This window comes from Andrena cerasifolii, chromosome 5 (assembly GCF_050908995.1).
Source record: "Andrena cerasifolii isolate SP2316 chromosome 5, iyAndCera1_principal, whole genome shotgun sequence".
Lineage (NCBI taxonomy): Eukaryota > Metazoa > Arthropoda > Insecta > Hymenoptera > Andrenidae > Andrena > Andrena cerasifolii.
The window spans coordinates 6637864-6655461 of NC_135122.1; the positions used below are offsets into that span (position 1 = coordinate 6637864).

General features: G+C 50.5%; 1 protein-coding gene across 3 annotated transcripts in view; it reads right to left on the reverse strand.

Annotated features, from left to right (window-relative positions):
• Positions 1–14676, reverse strand: part of Gfrl (Glial cell line-derived neurotrophic family receptor-like) — a 237279-nt gene extending 222603 nt beyond the window's left edge. For all 3 annotated transcript variants that reach the window (XM_076811825.1, XM_076811824.1, XM_076811823.1), the window contains exon 1: positions 13676–14676. In XM_076811825.1, coding sequence (XP_076667940.1) covers positions 13676–14021 — 346 coding nt within the window. In that variant the 5' untranslated portion in view covers positions 14022–14676. The remainder of the gene's footprint in view (positions 1–13675) is intronic.
• Between the last annotated feature and the right edge of the window lie 2922 nt (positions 14677–17598).

Here is a 17598-nt window from a genome sequence, read left to right on the forward strand (position 1 = left end):
GCGCACTAGCTCGCCGTGGCGTGTGAATTCGTCGTCATCGCGGAGCCTCGGCCTCCCCGGCCGGCAGTAAACGGTCAACACCAATTCCCTCGTGGTTACCGGGGTGAAAAAACCCCCGGCCGTAAAGCACCGCCCTGGGAAACGGAGGAATCCCGAAAATCCTCCCTCGTGCGCCCGAATATTAGCTCCTCCCTCCCAGCCGAATGAGCAACGGGGGCAGCTTCGCGCGCAAGCCTCCCTCGCCGAGCCGGCGGATCGTAGCGTTCCTTCGAGCAAAAACGTCGCTCGGCGAGCGACGTTACGGATGCACGTCGCTCCGAGAGTAATGAAAACTTGCCTAGCAACGTTTTGCCCCGCAGCTCAGCTTATGAACGTAATTATTGTCATTGTTGCCTTGCTTACGAGCAGCTACTTCGGTACGTGACGCGGATATACCAGAACGGACGGGAACGGGGGTGTTCCGAGAATTGCGGGGGTGGGATGAAAATAGACGAGATAGGTAGGGAATCCACGGGGAGTCAGGAATATACTTTGAGAGCTCGTTTTTGCTCTGTTAGATGAACACAGACCATTCCGTGGGTATTCGTATTTTATAAAGCGTGATTGCATAAATGGAAGCTTGCAAAAGAAGCCACGTGGAGGAGCGTCCAACGTGTAACCCGGGTGACCAAGGGGAGGGACGAATATGAATTCCAGTGATACTTGACGCGCGTGTACTCTCTCGTCGAAGCTGGTGACGGTGCATCGACGGGGGGGGGAGAGGGGGCGGAGCGGAGGGTGCTGCGACGGGGTGCAGTCTCGAGTTCCAAGAATATAAGAGGCAGCGGCACGAGAACGAGCAGCCGACTGGCTGGCGAGCGAAGGAAACCAGTCACGATTAGATCTCTCGGCGAGCCAGGTCGAAGGGCGAAGGGTGGGGTGGCCCTTTCCGCGATAAGGCCTGCGAACGCGCTCGTTCGCGAGGCTTTCGTGTCGAACATTCGCGCAGGAACGTGGGCCACCCTGTCCCGCCACTCGCCAGACTCCCAACCTCCGACTTGCCCGGCTGACGTGTCGACCTGGAATATTCTCAAGCTTTTTTTCTCTTAGTAATTTCCTCCTCGCCTTCCGACGCGAACAGGGCCTCTCACTTTCCAGACGTCTCCTATACTTTGCGGAATGGACAAGCTAATTGCCTGGAAATACGCTGCAGCGCCGTAAATTCATTAGTGGCTGGTCGATGGCTCAGCCTTCTGTCGAATGAGTATTCTCAATGGGATCATTAAAAAAAAAAAAACGAAACATTGCCGCTTACTATTTTATTGTAATTATTTATTACTGGGCAAGCCTAATTTCTCCAATAATGAATAGAGCAATCGTACGTGCAAGAAAAATAAGACATTTAACGGTGAAAGATTAAACATTGCACCTTAGTTGATGACAATTTTGCGCAGATTCCTCTCGAAAGTTAGCGTGGATCCACAGAAAAAAATCAATGTGATCTGAATATAAATTGGAAACGCTGACGGTTGCGATTTATAGGATCGCGAGCATCGAAATTAGATTTAATGTTCGAACAGTAAAAGGATGCTCTTCTCATCGAGGTTCAGGATGCTGCCTAGAGGGAGGTATCCCGTAAAAGTGAAGGCAGTTGATATGAGAGCGTTGGAGCGGAGCTCGGAGCTGCAGAGCGGAGCAGTGGAGCACGGAAAATGTGTGCTGCTCCACTGTTCCGGATTTTTTTTTTATTATTTGAATTTTCTTTCATTTTATGAGAGCAGACGAATGAAATGTTTTTAATAAACACCAATTCTCAATTTTCCAGTCGCCCGAAATTTCAACCGCCCAGCAATTCCGAAGCCGCCAACTTCACTGCGAAATATTTATGTAAACAAATGAAAATAAACAAACAACAAAGATTTTTCCTTGTACTTCAAGAGTGGTATAACATACCCCCCGAAATTCGACAACGTTAAGTGTTCATTTCATTATAAAAACCATCACCGAAAAGTGGCCGATTTTTCGGCCGAGGGAGTAGAATGTGCCCTTAATCATTTTAGCAAGAAACAAAGACCAGCTACCTAATATATTTCACACAATCCACATCGAATACGCCGATTTCCTCCAAGTACCCCAGCACACGCGCAGATCGCTCCAAAGCGATCGATCATTGACAAGCGCTAAAAGTCCCCCAGTCGCCTCTAAATTCCACGATACGTTCCCCGAGCCTTCGAAAGCTTGCAGTATCAATTACCCCGGAGAAGCCCGCGTAAACCGAACATCCATCGATCGTTCGAAGGATCTCGCGCCGTTAATTGCTAGCCTACGGTGCATCCACGGCTCGTTGCACAGAGGGTGCGTCGTCTGAGCTAAAATTTCGGCGCGGTGATTTAATTGCCCGACCACGTGGAATTCCGTCAGGGGGGGAATCCCGCGAGTCCTGGTCAGCATAAACAACGGAATTTCAATAACGCAACGATTCGGCTGGCGTTTCATCGACGGGGAGGGGAGCAATGCAATTTACAGAAATCCTTGGAAGCTGGCGAGACAGGGTGCAAATGTAAACGGTCCGCGCAACTTACCCTCTCGCCAGGATTGGGCGGCTCGGCCGCGATCACGGTGCACGCGTCGCGCTGAAATATTCAGTTACACCCGCGGTTAGACCAGCGTCGACCGGGCGTCGATGATCGAATATTAAATCCGGTTACAAAACGAGCCTCGTCGGCAAGGTATTACCGATGCAGCCGACGTCGGTGTATGCAGATCAAGACGCGAGATACTCGTACGTGCACTAGGACACAGCCACTCCCGCCGACACATACGCTAGACACCTGGGTAATTGCGTTACATAGCCAGCGCATGTACGGGACAGGCCGGCTCGATAAGTCGCGCCGAAGCCTCGGAATATTTACGCCCTATTTAGCGCGGGATTACCGTGAAATCCTCCGGCATAATTCATAATTCGTCGCTTGGCCAGGGATCGACTTTTCCGCGGCCGCTCTTTAGCCAGCTGCATTTATAACTAGCGGGCTTTAAATACGAGGCGACGCGGCTCGGTTGGCGCGCATTTCAATCTCCCGGAGTGTCGTCCTGTGCCGCGGATATTTTCGCCCGTTTGGCGCTCCTTTTACAGACCAAACGGGCTCGTGAAAAATTGTGGAAAGAAGAAGGAAGCGTTTGAAATTCGTCATTATAGATAAATAGCCTAAATGCGAGACACATTTAGATAACCCAGAGCTCATCCCCTGGTTTCGCGTTCCTCCATTTTTCAGATTTGCTTAAGTTATTGACAAGCCCTGAGCACAGAAAAAGCTCCCAGATTGTTCTTAACCTGATCTACCCTTTTCGAAAGGGCAATCAAACTGTTTAAATATATTCATTGTAAATTTCAGATCCTCCTTTTACCTATACTTTTCTCGTAGAGATACGACAAATATAGCCGAGCGTCTAATCTCTTTCAGAGATAGTAAGCGTAGATCGCGGAAGAAAGTAAGCTCGAAGTGAACTGGGTTGCCGACATGAAATAGGACAGTCGGTGTAGAGCCGCCATACTCGGTTCGCACACAGTTAAACAGACGGAAGCTAGCCCAGTATTCCAGCGATACCCAGAGACCGACAAACGGTTAATTAAATATACGCGTACGTATGTTGACCGGGGCGTTACTCGTGTCGATAATTGCGATGCTAATTGCATTTCACAGAAGGCGCGCGTATGGCCGGGCGCAGAGAGCTCGGGCGAGCGTATGCCCGCTCGATGAATCGCGTCAAAGGCCGGCGATATACACTCACGCCCTATTTACCCGCGCTTTTATTTAAAAAATCATCTCGAGCGCGCTTAAAGCCAGAGGGAAGCCGGCGCCGCTCCACGACCAAATAAACCCCACGGTCGATTGTTTCGTACAATAATTGGCCCGCCCTTTCAATGTCACCGTTCCGTCATTTCTCCGCTGCTAAGCCCTGATAACCCAGAAACCTGATAACCCGTATCATTGTCCGCTGATCAAAGGATCGCTCCGACAAATCTGCGACATTGAATTACTCGATCTCGATGCTTCGGAAAGGCTCGCCTTTAGTCATCCCAGGAACGATGAGACGATTCTATTCCCCTTTTTTGCTTTTGTCGGGGCTTAATAACCGATTTATCAGAGATGGGCAACATTTTTATTTAAATAAAAATTTCGATAACCAATAAAAGTTCAAAAAATTATTCGTCATGTGTTGAATAAAGTTAATTTTTTTTATTCGTCATGCGTTTCAACTTCAACTTCAACTTCAACTTCAACTTCAACTTCAACTCCAACTCCAACTCCAACTCCAACTCCAACTCCAACTCCAACTCCAACTCCAAATCCAAATCCAACTCCAACTCCAACTTCAACTTCAACTTCAACTTCAACTTCAACTTCAACTTTAACGTTAACTCGACTTTGAATAAAGTTGAAGTTGAAGTTGAAGTTGAAGTTGAAGTTGAAGTTGAAGTTGAAGTTGAAGTTGAAGTTGAAGTTGAAGTTGAAGTTACAGTTACAGTTACAGTTACAGTTACAGTTGAATTTGAAGTTGAAGTTGAAGTTGAAGTTAAAGTTAAAGTTAAAGTTAAAGTTAAAGTTAAAGTTAAAGTTAAAGTTAAAGTTAAAGTTAAAGTTAAAGTTGAAAATTTATTCGACGCTCAGGATGAAACGCTTGATGATTAAAAGAAAATAACTTTATTCGTCGAAGAATCTAAAGTTAAAGTAACTTTTATTCTTTACTTAAATAATGTTTTATTGAGTTGATACCCAATGCTACAATTAATATACCTACGTCTGTCATATCGAATCAGAAATCGAAGGTAAATCGCACGTTATTCTCCACTGTCCCCTCGCTTAATAATCCAGCATCACAACTGAGTACCAGGCTCTACGAAAGCCGAACAACGTTCAACCCTCAAGAATATACCGCGGCAGACGCGTCCCGTCACGCATCGCAGTATCGCGACTATTCTCGAGTGCCGCGTAAATCAAAGAATCCCCCATGCGTTGCTCGAGGGAGGAAGGTTCGCAGCCGAAGAAATAATTGCGCGGAGGGAAGGCCAGGGGAACGAGGTCTCGTCAAAGGGAGGCAAGTTCCAAGGGGCGTTTATCGTGAGTTCGCCGCGAAATCATTCAGCCGTATAAAGGTCGATCGTTGGAGGTTCGTCGAGGAGGGGCGACGTCGTCAACGATCGCTCGTAGTCCTAGCGTTACACGACGTTTCCTCGTGCGTGTTTCACGAGCGGCGTGCCCGTAAAAACTCTGCTCGGGTCTTTCGTTTATACGGTGCTCCGCGAAGTCGACTTCCAGGTACATACATCCCCGCGACGCCCCACTCTTTCTTATCCCTTAACGCGCGCCCTCCCTTCGTTATTTCCGGCAGGTTTACGACGAGCAAAGCACCGAACGAGGAATCATTGAATTTCGAGGGCCCCTTGCGGTGGGAGCTGACGATCGAGACGACGGCACGCTTGCGAAAGTCAAAACACGTGCAGGATACGACGAACGATGGGGTGTTTGGATACAGGCCGTTGAAATTTTTCAGAGTTTGGCAAATTTCACCCTACACTAAAGAAGGGAACGTGTCAATTATCCCACAGTTACCTGTCCCCAGAGAGATTCCATTGAAAAGGAAGAAGGATCAGCTCGTCACCCAGCCCGCCTGTCCCGGAAATGTCTCTCGCGACTGGGCGAAAACAAGGATTTTAATTTTACGCTCGTTGGGGCCACAACGGGTATTGAATTCGCGGCATGGATTTTTTCAACATCCACCGGACAATGCGGGAAAGCGAATACGTTGTCAATCTTCGTTGAGCCCAGGACGGCTATAATGCGCGAGGATCCGGGCCCATTCCATCCTCACAGCGCCGGTCCAGTTACGGCCGCTCGAATCTGACCTCGACGATTGCACGAGGGCCGATTTCATGGGACTAGATTACCCGGTTCGTCGACACCTCGTAAATAACGCTGCACAGTTCAGAGGCACGGCGATGGGGTGCGTAAAAACGATCCCGCGCAACAATGTGACACGGTCGACTGGGAAAATTGAACCGTCAGTCGTTGCGCCGCGGCAAACTATCTGATGCTAGAAAAACACCGCAGAGAAAGGGTTGCGCTCTATTAACCGTGGAAAAAGACCGCGAGGGTCAAAGGGGGGCATTAAACGTGGATATCTAGAGACGCGGTAGCGTCTCGACGCCAAGTACGTGAAAGACACCCTGTACATATCGACTGTGTCGTTACCGCTTATCATTTTCTCGTCGCAGAGCTATTCCAACCTAACCTGACACTTATTTCATTAATATCTCATCACGCCTGCAATATTTCCTAAATTTAATGGTATTTTTCTTATGTAAACCGCATATACGCTTTCGGATAAGACCAAATTAAAAAAAATCGGTCCACGCATGACAGAGATATCGTAATATCATGTCATGGATCTGTCAGAAACGGTGAGATTTTTCTTATGATTCTGATTCTTCTTCTCCAGTCAAAATTTTCGTCAACATAACACGTATACGCGTTACACGCACACCTTCAGCCAAAAAGAAACAACACATGTTTCGTTCGTCAATAGCTATCTTCACTATGCAATCTACTCCAAATTTTGACAGCTTACCGTCAGGTTATAACCAAGTTATAAACGAGTTTTTACAAATATGTATCGTTGTACCATTGAATTGCAACCAAAATGCAGTCTCAAACAGAAGGTAAGTTGCCGAAATTAGAATTGTGACATGTTTGAATATCATCAAACTGTTTTTTATTTGTAACTAAACTGAAGATTTTATGTATATATAGATAATCGAAGGGTAAGATGATGCTGTGACTGGATTTATCCTTAATTCTGTCCCGTGATAATTTGTAAGTTATAATATTAAAAATTATCTGAAGTCATTCCCTATACAAATTATCTTTGTAAAAAGAAGTGAGATCCCCATATAAAAAACTTTTAAAAAAGTAAAAAAATTACGCCAAGTACATGAAATCAAATAAATCACAAAAGAATAGAAGATAATAATACATATAATATTAAAAATGATCTGAAGTCATTCCCTATGCAAATTATCTTTGTAAAAAGAAGTGAGATCCCCATAAAAAAAAACTTCAAAAAAGTACAAAATTGTACATGTAGTGTATACGTAGTTGTGTCATCTTAAGCGCAGTTGGAAAGCACCTTTATGTACTTGCAGCTCATTTTGATTTCACATCTTTCTGTTATATTCTAATTATTATTATCTTCTATTCTTTTGTGATTTATTTGATTTCATGTACTTGGCGTAATTTTTTTCCTTTTCTCAAGTTTTTTTATGGGGATATCCGTTTCCGCGACAGGCCAACTCCACGTCGTCAGATTTATAAAGATAAATATTGTTCTTACAAGCGGCCGGAATTTTATGGAGATAATATTTCCTGGGTGATCGATGGCAGTTACGGGAACTGCAGCTCGCTCGGCCGCCCTTTCTCTCCCTCTTTCCTTGTACTACAACAACACGAGCCTCTGGGAAGCCTGCCCCTCGGGCCGGTGCAAGCAAGAGGAAACTTTTGTCTCTGCGCCCCCCCCCCCCCGTTCGCCGATATTGCTTCCCCCCGAGCGTTATTTACCCTTTTCTTCGCGCCCTTGCGTCCAGGGGGGGCGGCCTGGCTTTATTACGGCAACTCGATGCCCGACAAATCGACTTTGGCGCGAGTGGAGTGAATTCATAGGTGTGCTCGGGGATAGTCGAGTGCCTAATTTGAACGTGGAGTCGCTGAAAGAACAAAAGATGGCGAGCTATGAAGTAACACTCCACAACCGACGGTATTTGTTAACGCAATTAGCAGCGGGCTTTAAACAAATGTAAAGGGGCAGAGGAGAGTGTCCTGCGGCGCTGTGTGTTGTAAAGAAACTTATATATAGAGCACGAGCGTCGGTTTTTCCAGCCGCGTTGCCTCTCGAGCGGGCTGACCATAACCGTCCTCTTCTACTGGCAGTGGCGCGCAGTAGAACGCGGCCAACAGTGGTCAGACGCAATCCAGCTAATTTCCATTTCTATTAATCATGCCCGGGAGGAGCGCAAATTTCGTTAAAAAATTACCATTAGCCTGGCCCGGGGAGAAGTAAAGATCTGTCTAATTAGACAGGAGTAGGTTTTAGCGGGTGTTTTACCGCGGGTCGCTTCCCGAGAATCCTGCTGCTAGCCCATCGCTGGAACCAAGGCGAGCAAACGGAGAGAGGCGAAAATAAACTCCACCCGGAGTCTAATAAGAACGATTTTACCCAACGCCAACCGATGCAACTCATTAGTTGCATTAGTCGCGACGCGTTGGCGTGCAGGAGCTGCCAAGGAATTCATCGGACGAAGAGCTTGACGCTTGGAAAGCTGCGAGGTCCACGGGAAACCGACATACTCCGATGGAGCCGGTGCGAAACCTTTTCGAACGAAAGGAGTCGCGAAAAAAGGGCGCCTGTCGGGAGCGCGGAGGCGCAGCGAAGGGCCGCAGGAGGAGCGAAGATACTCGCGGAAGGAATTCCGGGCTCCGTAGCTTCTCGCCGGTGGAAACCCGCTGAAAGTCAATTCCTCGGTGTACGTGAAACGTCATTCTGCGTGATTAACGATCGCGGAATTAATTTCGAGCCCGCGACAGCAAATACTTGGGGAATTAAGCGTCCGGAGGCGGCTGTCTTTGTTTTTCCGTCGAGGGCCGCGGCATGAAATATGTATAAACCGTGGCCCGGATACGCGGCGTCTAAAATATGCCCGAGCCTCCGCGATCGTTGATTAATCAAATTGCAGTCGTTTAATGAAATCCGACCAGACACTCGCACCGTCCGGATTCACCCCCTCTGGACCGAGAGAAGTCGCGCGAGGGGGGACGTCGAGTGTCGCGCAATACCTCGGCTACGTGGCCCTCTCGGTGCCGTTAAAAGTAAGCAAACGGCCGGCGTGCTCGAGTTCCGCGGGGCAAATTGGCGGATTACAGCATCGGCAATCCGAGGCCGAGCGTTCAGGTCGCGATCAACGAGCTGAAGAACGCCCGCGAACCGTTTCGACGATTCAGGTCGCAGCCGCGGGCCGAGTTCAAAGGGAGCCATAGTATCGGGTCAAGGGGGCCGAGTTTGTCGGCCAATTAATTAGTCATTTCTTTGACAAGGATCCGCGTATTCCGAGGTGTTCCCTTTGCCGCGATACAAGTAGTAATAACGGATTTTTCGAAACGGTGAGGGGGCACGGAATCGCCGCCAGGAAGGGGAACGAGGTCGAGTAAGGCGAGATGAAAGGGCAGCGGGACGAAAATTCCGGCTACCAAGGAGTCACACAGTGGCAGAGAAGATGGAAAGCAGCGAAATACTTGGAGCAGTCAGGCGCCCTGGACTTCTTCGAGATATCCGAACGTTTCGACATCAGCGATCGAAATAACTCGCAGGTTATTTAGAGAACGACAGTGTATCGAATGAAGTATCAAAGCGACCATGACACCGGAATTTATTTCCGATAATGAAATTCTACCAAACACCTAATTAATTACCACTGAGTCTGGCCCCGTTAAATCAAACTGTTCCGTAATTTAATTGAACCACCGCGGTATCCTGGCTACTGCGTGCCCCGACAGCGAAACGTCCTTTTAAATCGTAGCTTCTGGCTAATGGGATTGCCGCGCGATACGCGTGCACGCTTTCGGCCGTAGCCAGGGGAACAGAGGCGGGCACGTATGGGCAGCGCTGCGTAAAACAGCGAGGCAAGACGCACGGAAAGCGAGTCAGCGGTCGAGGGAGCGGAATGTTCTCGGGAAGCCGAGAGGTATCGGAGAGATCGCTGAGCGCCGGAGCGCACAACGGAAGCCGGATGTTCGATCGTTTTACCGAATCATGGAGCTCGCCGTGGAAATCGAGGCCCCTGCAGAATTTACTAGACCAGACGTTCTTGCGAACCACGACGCCAGAACCCTAAATCCTTTTCCAGCTCGAGGTTACAAACAGCAACGATGGTGAAATAGACGGGGAGCGCTTAAATACTAGCCTCCGATGTATTCAATCTTCCAGCGGCGATTAATTAATCACGATGCCCCGTAAATATTCATCGAGGTGAGCCTCGAACGTTCCGCAGAAGGGGATGCCGGCGATTCTCTGCTGTAAAACTCGCCTCGATCCAGAGTCAAAGTCCCTGGGGGTTCGCGGCGGGGATGTTTTAGAGGGCGCGCTGGATTACAAGTCGAAAAATGAAAATTCAGGGCGCAGGCAAACTCGGACAAGGGAGAATCAAGCAGCGTCTAACCGACCTCGACCGCCCCAACGAACCAGCCCAGTCTGTTGACAATCGATTGTTCCCTCCCCCCCTGTGGAAAGGGGGGGCGCTGTGACGTGGACAGGTGTAGGTAACAGTTTCGGGGGGTGGTTCTCTCGCGCTCAGCCTGCCAAAAATTCCGTGCTCGCGGGTGCAACGAGCGGGAGCACACCCGAAGGTACTTGGAATTTATTCGAAAGCAACCTCGTTACGGTGCGGCTCGCAAAGTAGGTCGCGCGAAAACACCGAGGACGTTTAAAAGCGGCTCCACCGTGCGATTTAACGTCAATGGGCCACTTCTAGCTCCCCTCTTTTCTCTTTCTCTTCCTCCTTCCTCTTTCTCCGCCGCACCGCCTGCTCCCTTCCACGTGTCTTCAGCTCCTCTTTTCTCCTTGCGGGCCGACTCGCGACATTTAAGCCGAGGAACGTCGTGGCGCGGGTTGGGGGGCCGCGAGCTCTTGGAAAATCTTCGCCCGCTCTCGGAGGGTCGCGCGCGCTTTGTGCCCGGCGCGCTTTTTCGAACGAGGATTCCTTCATCTCGACGGGCTGTCGCCTCCTGTTCTCCACGCTTTCGTGCCTCCAAGCTTCTCCAGCCCTCCCCTCGGGGACCCGTCCACTCGTTTTTCGTTCTGTCGCTGCCGCAACGCCCGAGCCGTTCGCGGTATCTATAGGACGCGCTTGAACCTCCCGCAGACCCCTCCGTTCCTCCGGCAAATCGTATATACTTTCCTCGTTAAGCAACTTTCCTTTCTCCCGCTACAAACGAGTCCGCGACCATCGAGTGCTCTTAAAGGGAAATTAATAAAACTCCGCTCCAGCGGACGTCTCGAATTAATTCCGTTCCCTCTGACCCGCTGCGCTCTTTCCTCGGCCGCGCCGAGCAGCGATAGAGACATCGGTGCGCCGGTGGAAGGAACGCCATTCACCCTACCCCCTCGAGCCGGGGGAGGAAAGAATGGGGAGGAGTACGGAGGAATATAAAATGCCGATGAAGCTAATCGCTTTTCATTATTAACGCTCCGTGAGCACGTACGCGATATTTCGCCGGCGTGGAATTCTGTGGGGGTATAAATGACTTCCACCCCTGAAACTTACTCGCCGCCTGTAGACACGGTAGATAACCTTCGATCGCGGCCGACCTCGATCGAACTTTATCCCGAAATGCTCGCTCGCCTCCCACGACAACGACGACGTCCCGCGACCCTTCGCGAGCATCCCTGCTAAGTCAGATTCGAAAGAAGAGCACGCGCCGAGGACCGGAGGAAACAGGATTCGGCCAATTAGCCCTGAAAGGAGGAACGCCGCGTGCGTCGCTTCGCCGCTCTTCTCGATTTCTCGCGCGTAGGCAGCTGAGTCAAAGGTGGAAGGAATTATCGGGACGCAGAGGATCGACCGGGGGATACGGTTCAGAGAGTAGTACACACGGCGGAGAATAAAAGCCGCGAGAGCTGTGCCGACGCTTTGTACGTCTCTCGAGCGTCCCTATTGTAACGCTGCAACCTCTAATGTCTGCTTATTATCGTCTTTCCGAGCAACCGTACCGCGAAACGTTGTTCCAGCCATTCAGACTCGAATCACGCGCCGATGTACAATCCTCCGAACTCTGTCTCGCCCCTTATCACCCTCGTGCCCGTTCCAAGGGCCTTTAGAAACCCGAACAGCACACGCGAACGCGGAATTCCAGCTCCGTGCTCCGCGATCTTTATAAATCCTCTACGAGTATCCTTAATTTTTGTCGTCCCGACCGTTTAACGCTCAGGCGAAGATTACCCTGACTCCGCGGCCACTGGGTTCGTTTGTTCTCGCCCGCGGAAATCGTAGAATGGGGCGGTTAAATACGGCTAGAAGGGCGCATTAATGGCGGGCGAATTTCGGTTCTTTATGCGACTGGGAAAATAGTTCAGGGGAAAGTCTGCGGCGGAGGAGGAGCGAGTCTCTAACGGCTGTATGACTCCCGCTCGTATAATCCAGCTAGTATGAATACCGAAGTTGCCGGCTTTAAAGGACCCTGTCCAATAAATTCGAGTTAATTAAAAGTATCGAGCGAAGGGGCGGGCTGAGGAATATTTTCCTGCAGCTTCGGCGGATCAGGCATCCCTCTTGGTCGCCGCGATGTTTCTTCGAGTACCGGCACGCGGGTGGAAAGATTAACATGTCGCTGAGGAGTTGCCCGAGTTAATTAGCGGAGCATCGAGCGGAAGAGCGACCGCTTATTTCCGAGGCGGAAAGTTCGCGAAGGAAGAAGGTTTTGAGGGAAGCTGGCAACCCGATTACGCGATCGTTCCGCCGCTGGAATTACCGCCACCCTCCGGTGGCCGCGCGTCGATAAACCGTCCTTGTTGAATTAATAAACGATCCTAATTGAATTAATAATCCGCCGGTCCCTCCACGGAAATCGTAATAGCTGGCCGGTGGCTAGCAAAATACGGCGCAGGCTATAGAGCCACGGTTTATTGGTTCCTGTCCAATTATTGGCCGCCTCTTCTACTCCGCTGGAACGCTCTATCAAACCGGCCGCCGGCGGAACGAGTGTTTTTTTAGAAAGGATACACAACCTCCCCTCTCGTCGATGGAATATATTTACCTGCGGTACGGTGCACGATGGTCGATAAACCGCAGGAATGACCCTCGCTCGCGTTTAACCCGACTCGGATTCGATCAAGCGCGGATCACTAAGAGGTCGCGATAAATACGCGCTGCACTACTGGGACACGACGGTAGAGACATCGCGCCGCAAGTAGATCCAGTCAATAACTGCGACGACGCTCCGTCGGAAGGGCACTCGAGTCACGCGCGTTTTCCCGAATGCCACGAAAATCAGAGCACGATTCGCGAATCGACTTGCTGTTCGCAGAGATCCTCCACCCGGAAATACAACGAATTATAAAACTCCGGGGATACGTAGAGGATGTATTACATAGGTTTGTGTCGCGCAAATTATTTTCCATGCCCAAATTCACTCTAACGGGGTGAGATCGACCCCTGAGAATACAGCTATTTTCCGATTTTCTGTTATAACTCGCGAACTTTAAGAGATAGGAAGAATGTTTTCAGGCAAAAGTTACTTCTTTTAATTAGCACTATCATTCGGTAACTTATAGTTCCTACAGTTCGCGAGTTATAACACAAAATCGGGAAATAGCCGGATCTTCTGGAGGCAATTTCACCCTTTAGAGTGAATTTGGATAGCAAGAAAATTGCGTGATACGTATCTGGGTATATATCCTCTACGTATCCCCAAAGTTTCATAAACGTTTGAATTTCCGCTTTGGGGATCTTCCGTTGTTATTTCGACGGTGCTGAAGCGCACGAGGAACTTTGTCAATTTTTCAGAGAAAGAATTGTATCCTTTCGAAGTTCCGGTCGCGTCGAGTCGAAGTGGAATGCACTTGGAGGGTAGGAGAAACGTGAACTGGGACTCACCGCTTCTGCCAGTAGGTGTCGGCGCGGACGTGGATCTGCCAGTGGGCTCTGGAATCGGGAATATCAGGTCGCAGCACTCTCTCTCGGGGAACTCGCTGGCACGGGTGCACCTGCAGCAGGAGAGGACGACGAGGGCCGCCGCCACGCTCTTGAGCAGCGTCGAGCGCGCCAGCAGCGTGCCGACCACACGTGACATGACTCGGCCCATCAGATCATCACGCGGCATGGGTCCCGGTCCCTTCAGCCTCTGCGTAACGGGGCCCTCGCGCTGGCTGCCTCCGCTATCCTCCGCTCGGGCCCGAGTTGCCGGACGACGACGACGAATCCCGCGGCGTCCGCGTGACATCCTCTCGTCGTCCGTCTCATCATGCGCTGCTTCCTCCACCTTCGCTCCGATCCGATCGACCCTCGACGCTCGTATCCACTGGTCCGCCACGCGGCAGCGATCGGCCCCGCTTCGCAGCGGATCGCGCACACTTTTGGGAATCCAAGGTTCCCCCGATCGGTCGCGACACTTTTCCCGCTCGCGAGACTCACGCGGCACTGCCCCGCCGGAGGAGAGCTCGGCGCCAGCCGCGTCCCGACGCACACAACAACCGCAGGAACTGCGACCCGCTCCTGCTGCCTCCGTGAATCCTCGCGAGGGGTCACACGCGAGGCTGCCACGAGAACGGCCGAACCGAAGCCGCGGCTGGCACAGGCGGGAAGGGAGCGAGCGGACCGATGCGAAGTACACTTTCTAATCGCTCGATTCGGGGGTCCGACGCGCCTGTGTTTGTGGGTGGGTGGACAGGTGCTTGAGTGTAAGGGTGGTGTGAGTGGCTGGAGGGAAGGAAACGTGGCTGTGTGAAAATCCGCGCACTCGGTCCTCGTGCCCGCGATTCCGCGTTCCGAACACACTTGGCGCGCGCGTGCTCACGTTCCGAGCGTGCTACCGAGCCGAGACCGCGTCGCCACGGCGTCTCGACGCCCAATGAGGACTACGCCGCACCGCGTACCACCGCCGGCCGCGCGGACTCTTCCTCCCAACCCTCTTTCGCTCTACCTGCTCGCAACCCCCTCCATGCCGCTTACACACGATAGTTCTGCGCGAAAGTGTGCGCGTTCCCCGCGTTCCGAAGCCCGACGAGAGTGCACCGGCTCTGTACCTGTGCCCGTCCCTGTCCCTGCCCCGACCACCCTCGTGCGCGCGACCCCCGAGCTGGTGTAAGCTCCGTCCGCCTGTGCTCGCCTCGTAGACGGCCTGCAGGTGCGAGGGCTCCCGAGCAGGGGCACGCACACCTGCGCGAATCGTTCCTGTGCCGCTATCGAGACCGTTCGATGCGTGCTCCGCGTTTCCCGCGCGACTCCTCTACCTGATTTCCGACTGCTCGTCGGTACCTGCGTGCGCGGGTATGGGATCTGCTCTCTGTGTCGATAAGGGTTGCTTTCTGACTTTCGTTGCATAAGGTACAGTGCAATTTGTAGTTAGAGTAAGGGAAAGTGAGGTATAACCGGGTGTAATTTTTTTCTAAGATAAAAGCTGCGATACGTAGGCCAACGTATGGCGTTACATTCGGGTGGAATGTAATCATGACGATATGAGATCAATCGCAGAGCAAAGACCGTCGTGATTTTCCGTCCAGAGAAATTTAAATATTGCGATTTGAAAAGTTCCAGTGCTGTGTTATCCAATTTGTGATTTTTATTTACTAGATAGGTGGAAATCTGTTTATAGAGGAAGTGCAGTGTATTTGGAATACCAGTTTGTTTAAGACGAATAAAAAATTAAAGCAAAGCATGGGAACAAATAAAACTGCATAATATCATAGGAAAACTAATAAACTTTTATATTTCAAACTCTCAGTAATAATAAAAAAGAAAAAGTAACTGAAACTTTGATCTATATGACAAATGACAGGAAGTATCGATTTCGTTAAGGTGCAGGTAATTTGGAATACCGCAGATGGGTAGATTAAGTGTTTAACTCTAAAGTTTCGACACATTCTAACCACGATTAAAACGATTGAATACTTGCTGAAAAAGTTTTGCAGACTGGCGTTTTCTTATTCTGCAGATTAAGTCGAAAACGTTACAATGGCGGTTCATCCACAAATGTCATTAGTTAACAGGTCCATAGCCCCTATTATCTAGGGTGTTACAAATTAGGTAGCGTTAGTAGTTTATTAGATACATCGGTATTCCAAATTACCAACAGTATTCCAAATATGCTGCACTTCCTCTATACAAGTTAATATTTGTTAAACCAACTTTTCTTATGAATTCCGAAATAATAGTGATAAAGGTTTTATGATTATATTATATTTTAGCGTTTTTAATAACCCGGCTACTTGCATACTTCCGAGAAATCTTGTTTTCCTGTGAGCCAAATAGCTTTTCAAAGAAGGACTCTCATTTTCTGATTCTGTAAGATCCAATTAAGATTCCTAGCGGTGCCCAAAGTTTATTTTCCCCTCTGACTTCTTGCTAGCAGGAAAAATACATTAGACACCCGGTTTTGCCTCACTTTCCCCTACTATAACATCCTATAAAGTTTCACGCAACCCTTAAACCTCTCCCTTAACCTGTGACCAAGAATATATTCGCCAACGGATAGACCGCACACGTATCCACAGGAACTGAAAACTGACCTCCAACTAAGCCCCCGTGGCAGGGAGGTTCGATTTCATTAGCTCCGCCACGAAAGAATATTCATATTCATGGAAGAGGGGTGAAGGTAGACGAAGCGCGTACGTGTTGCCACGTGTCCCTTCGCAGAGCCGCGCACCCTTGCGATTGTGCTCGTATATGCATTGCGTGCATCTTATCCGTAAGTTCGGCCAGGTCCAATATTGGTGCCCGTAGTTATTGCCTGGCTGTGTGCTACGTGTCTTCCGTTCGGGCACGTATTTGCCTGTGGCGCGAGCTGGTGCTGGTGCCCCGTGCACGCGTAGGTGTAACACGACTCCAAGCGGCGGTTCGTGGAAACGGCAACGTCCGAGCGACTCCGAGCGACGCCGAGGGAAGGAGCACCCCCTGGCTGGGGTGGCTGAGGGGTGGCTAGGCGGACGACCGGCGAGCGGCCCGCCAACGACCCTCGTTCCTCGTACGCGTCGTTCCTGACCTCGTTTCGCTCGGTTTGCCGAGGTCGGTTACGCGGAAATACCCGCCGGGCCCCATCGGCTGCTCTCAGCCCTGAAACTGCCTTAACAACCCCTAACTGTTTCGTCGCGCTACGCGTCGCTCGCGATTAAACGGCTCGCGCCGAAAGAACGCGCGCCGATTTTCCGCTGGACACGGAACTTCCATAGGTTCCTGCATCGAACGACCTGTCCTCGAGGATCGGAAAGACCCACCGGTCCGACCACTAATTCAACATCGTCCTTTCGTCGATCCTCCAGCGCTGCTCCCGGGTGCTGTAACTTTAACGGACACTATGTATGTTAAGGGTCGCAAGCAGCGCGTCAAGGGACCCCCTCCGTCGAATATGAATAACGAATGAATTAGCAAAGTTGGTGACCGCGAATCGACAAAACGAGAGTGGCCCAGGAAGCGGGAAACTTTCCGGGATGAACAGCGGGGGCCGCCCGTGCAAACGCAGCGACCGGCGTCATCGCCCGTGAATCAAACATTATCAATTAGGAAGGGTGATTGCCAGAATCCACCGGGCGACCGAGACGCGTCGCGTAATGCCGCGGCAAATAGCATTACTAATTCCCATCGCGGCGTTTCGAAAATCGGATATTCCGCCGGTGGCGAAAAACACGGGCCGGGCGGGCCGTGCATAATGGCGACTCGATTGGCACCGTTCAACGGGGCTAATATTGACTCGTAATATTAATTCGCGTTTATAACGTCGCAGCGTCATTATTTAATCGAGCTACGAACAGTGGACGCGTCCGATGATAAAAGCGATGCCTTCTCGTCTTAAAGCCTCTTCTTCT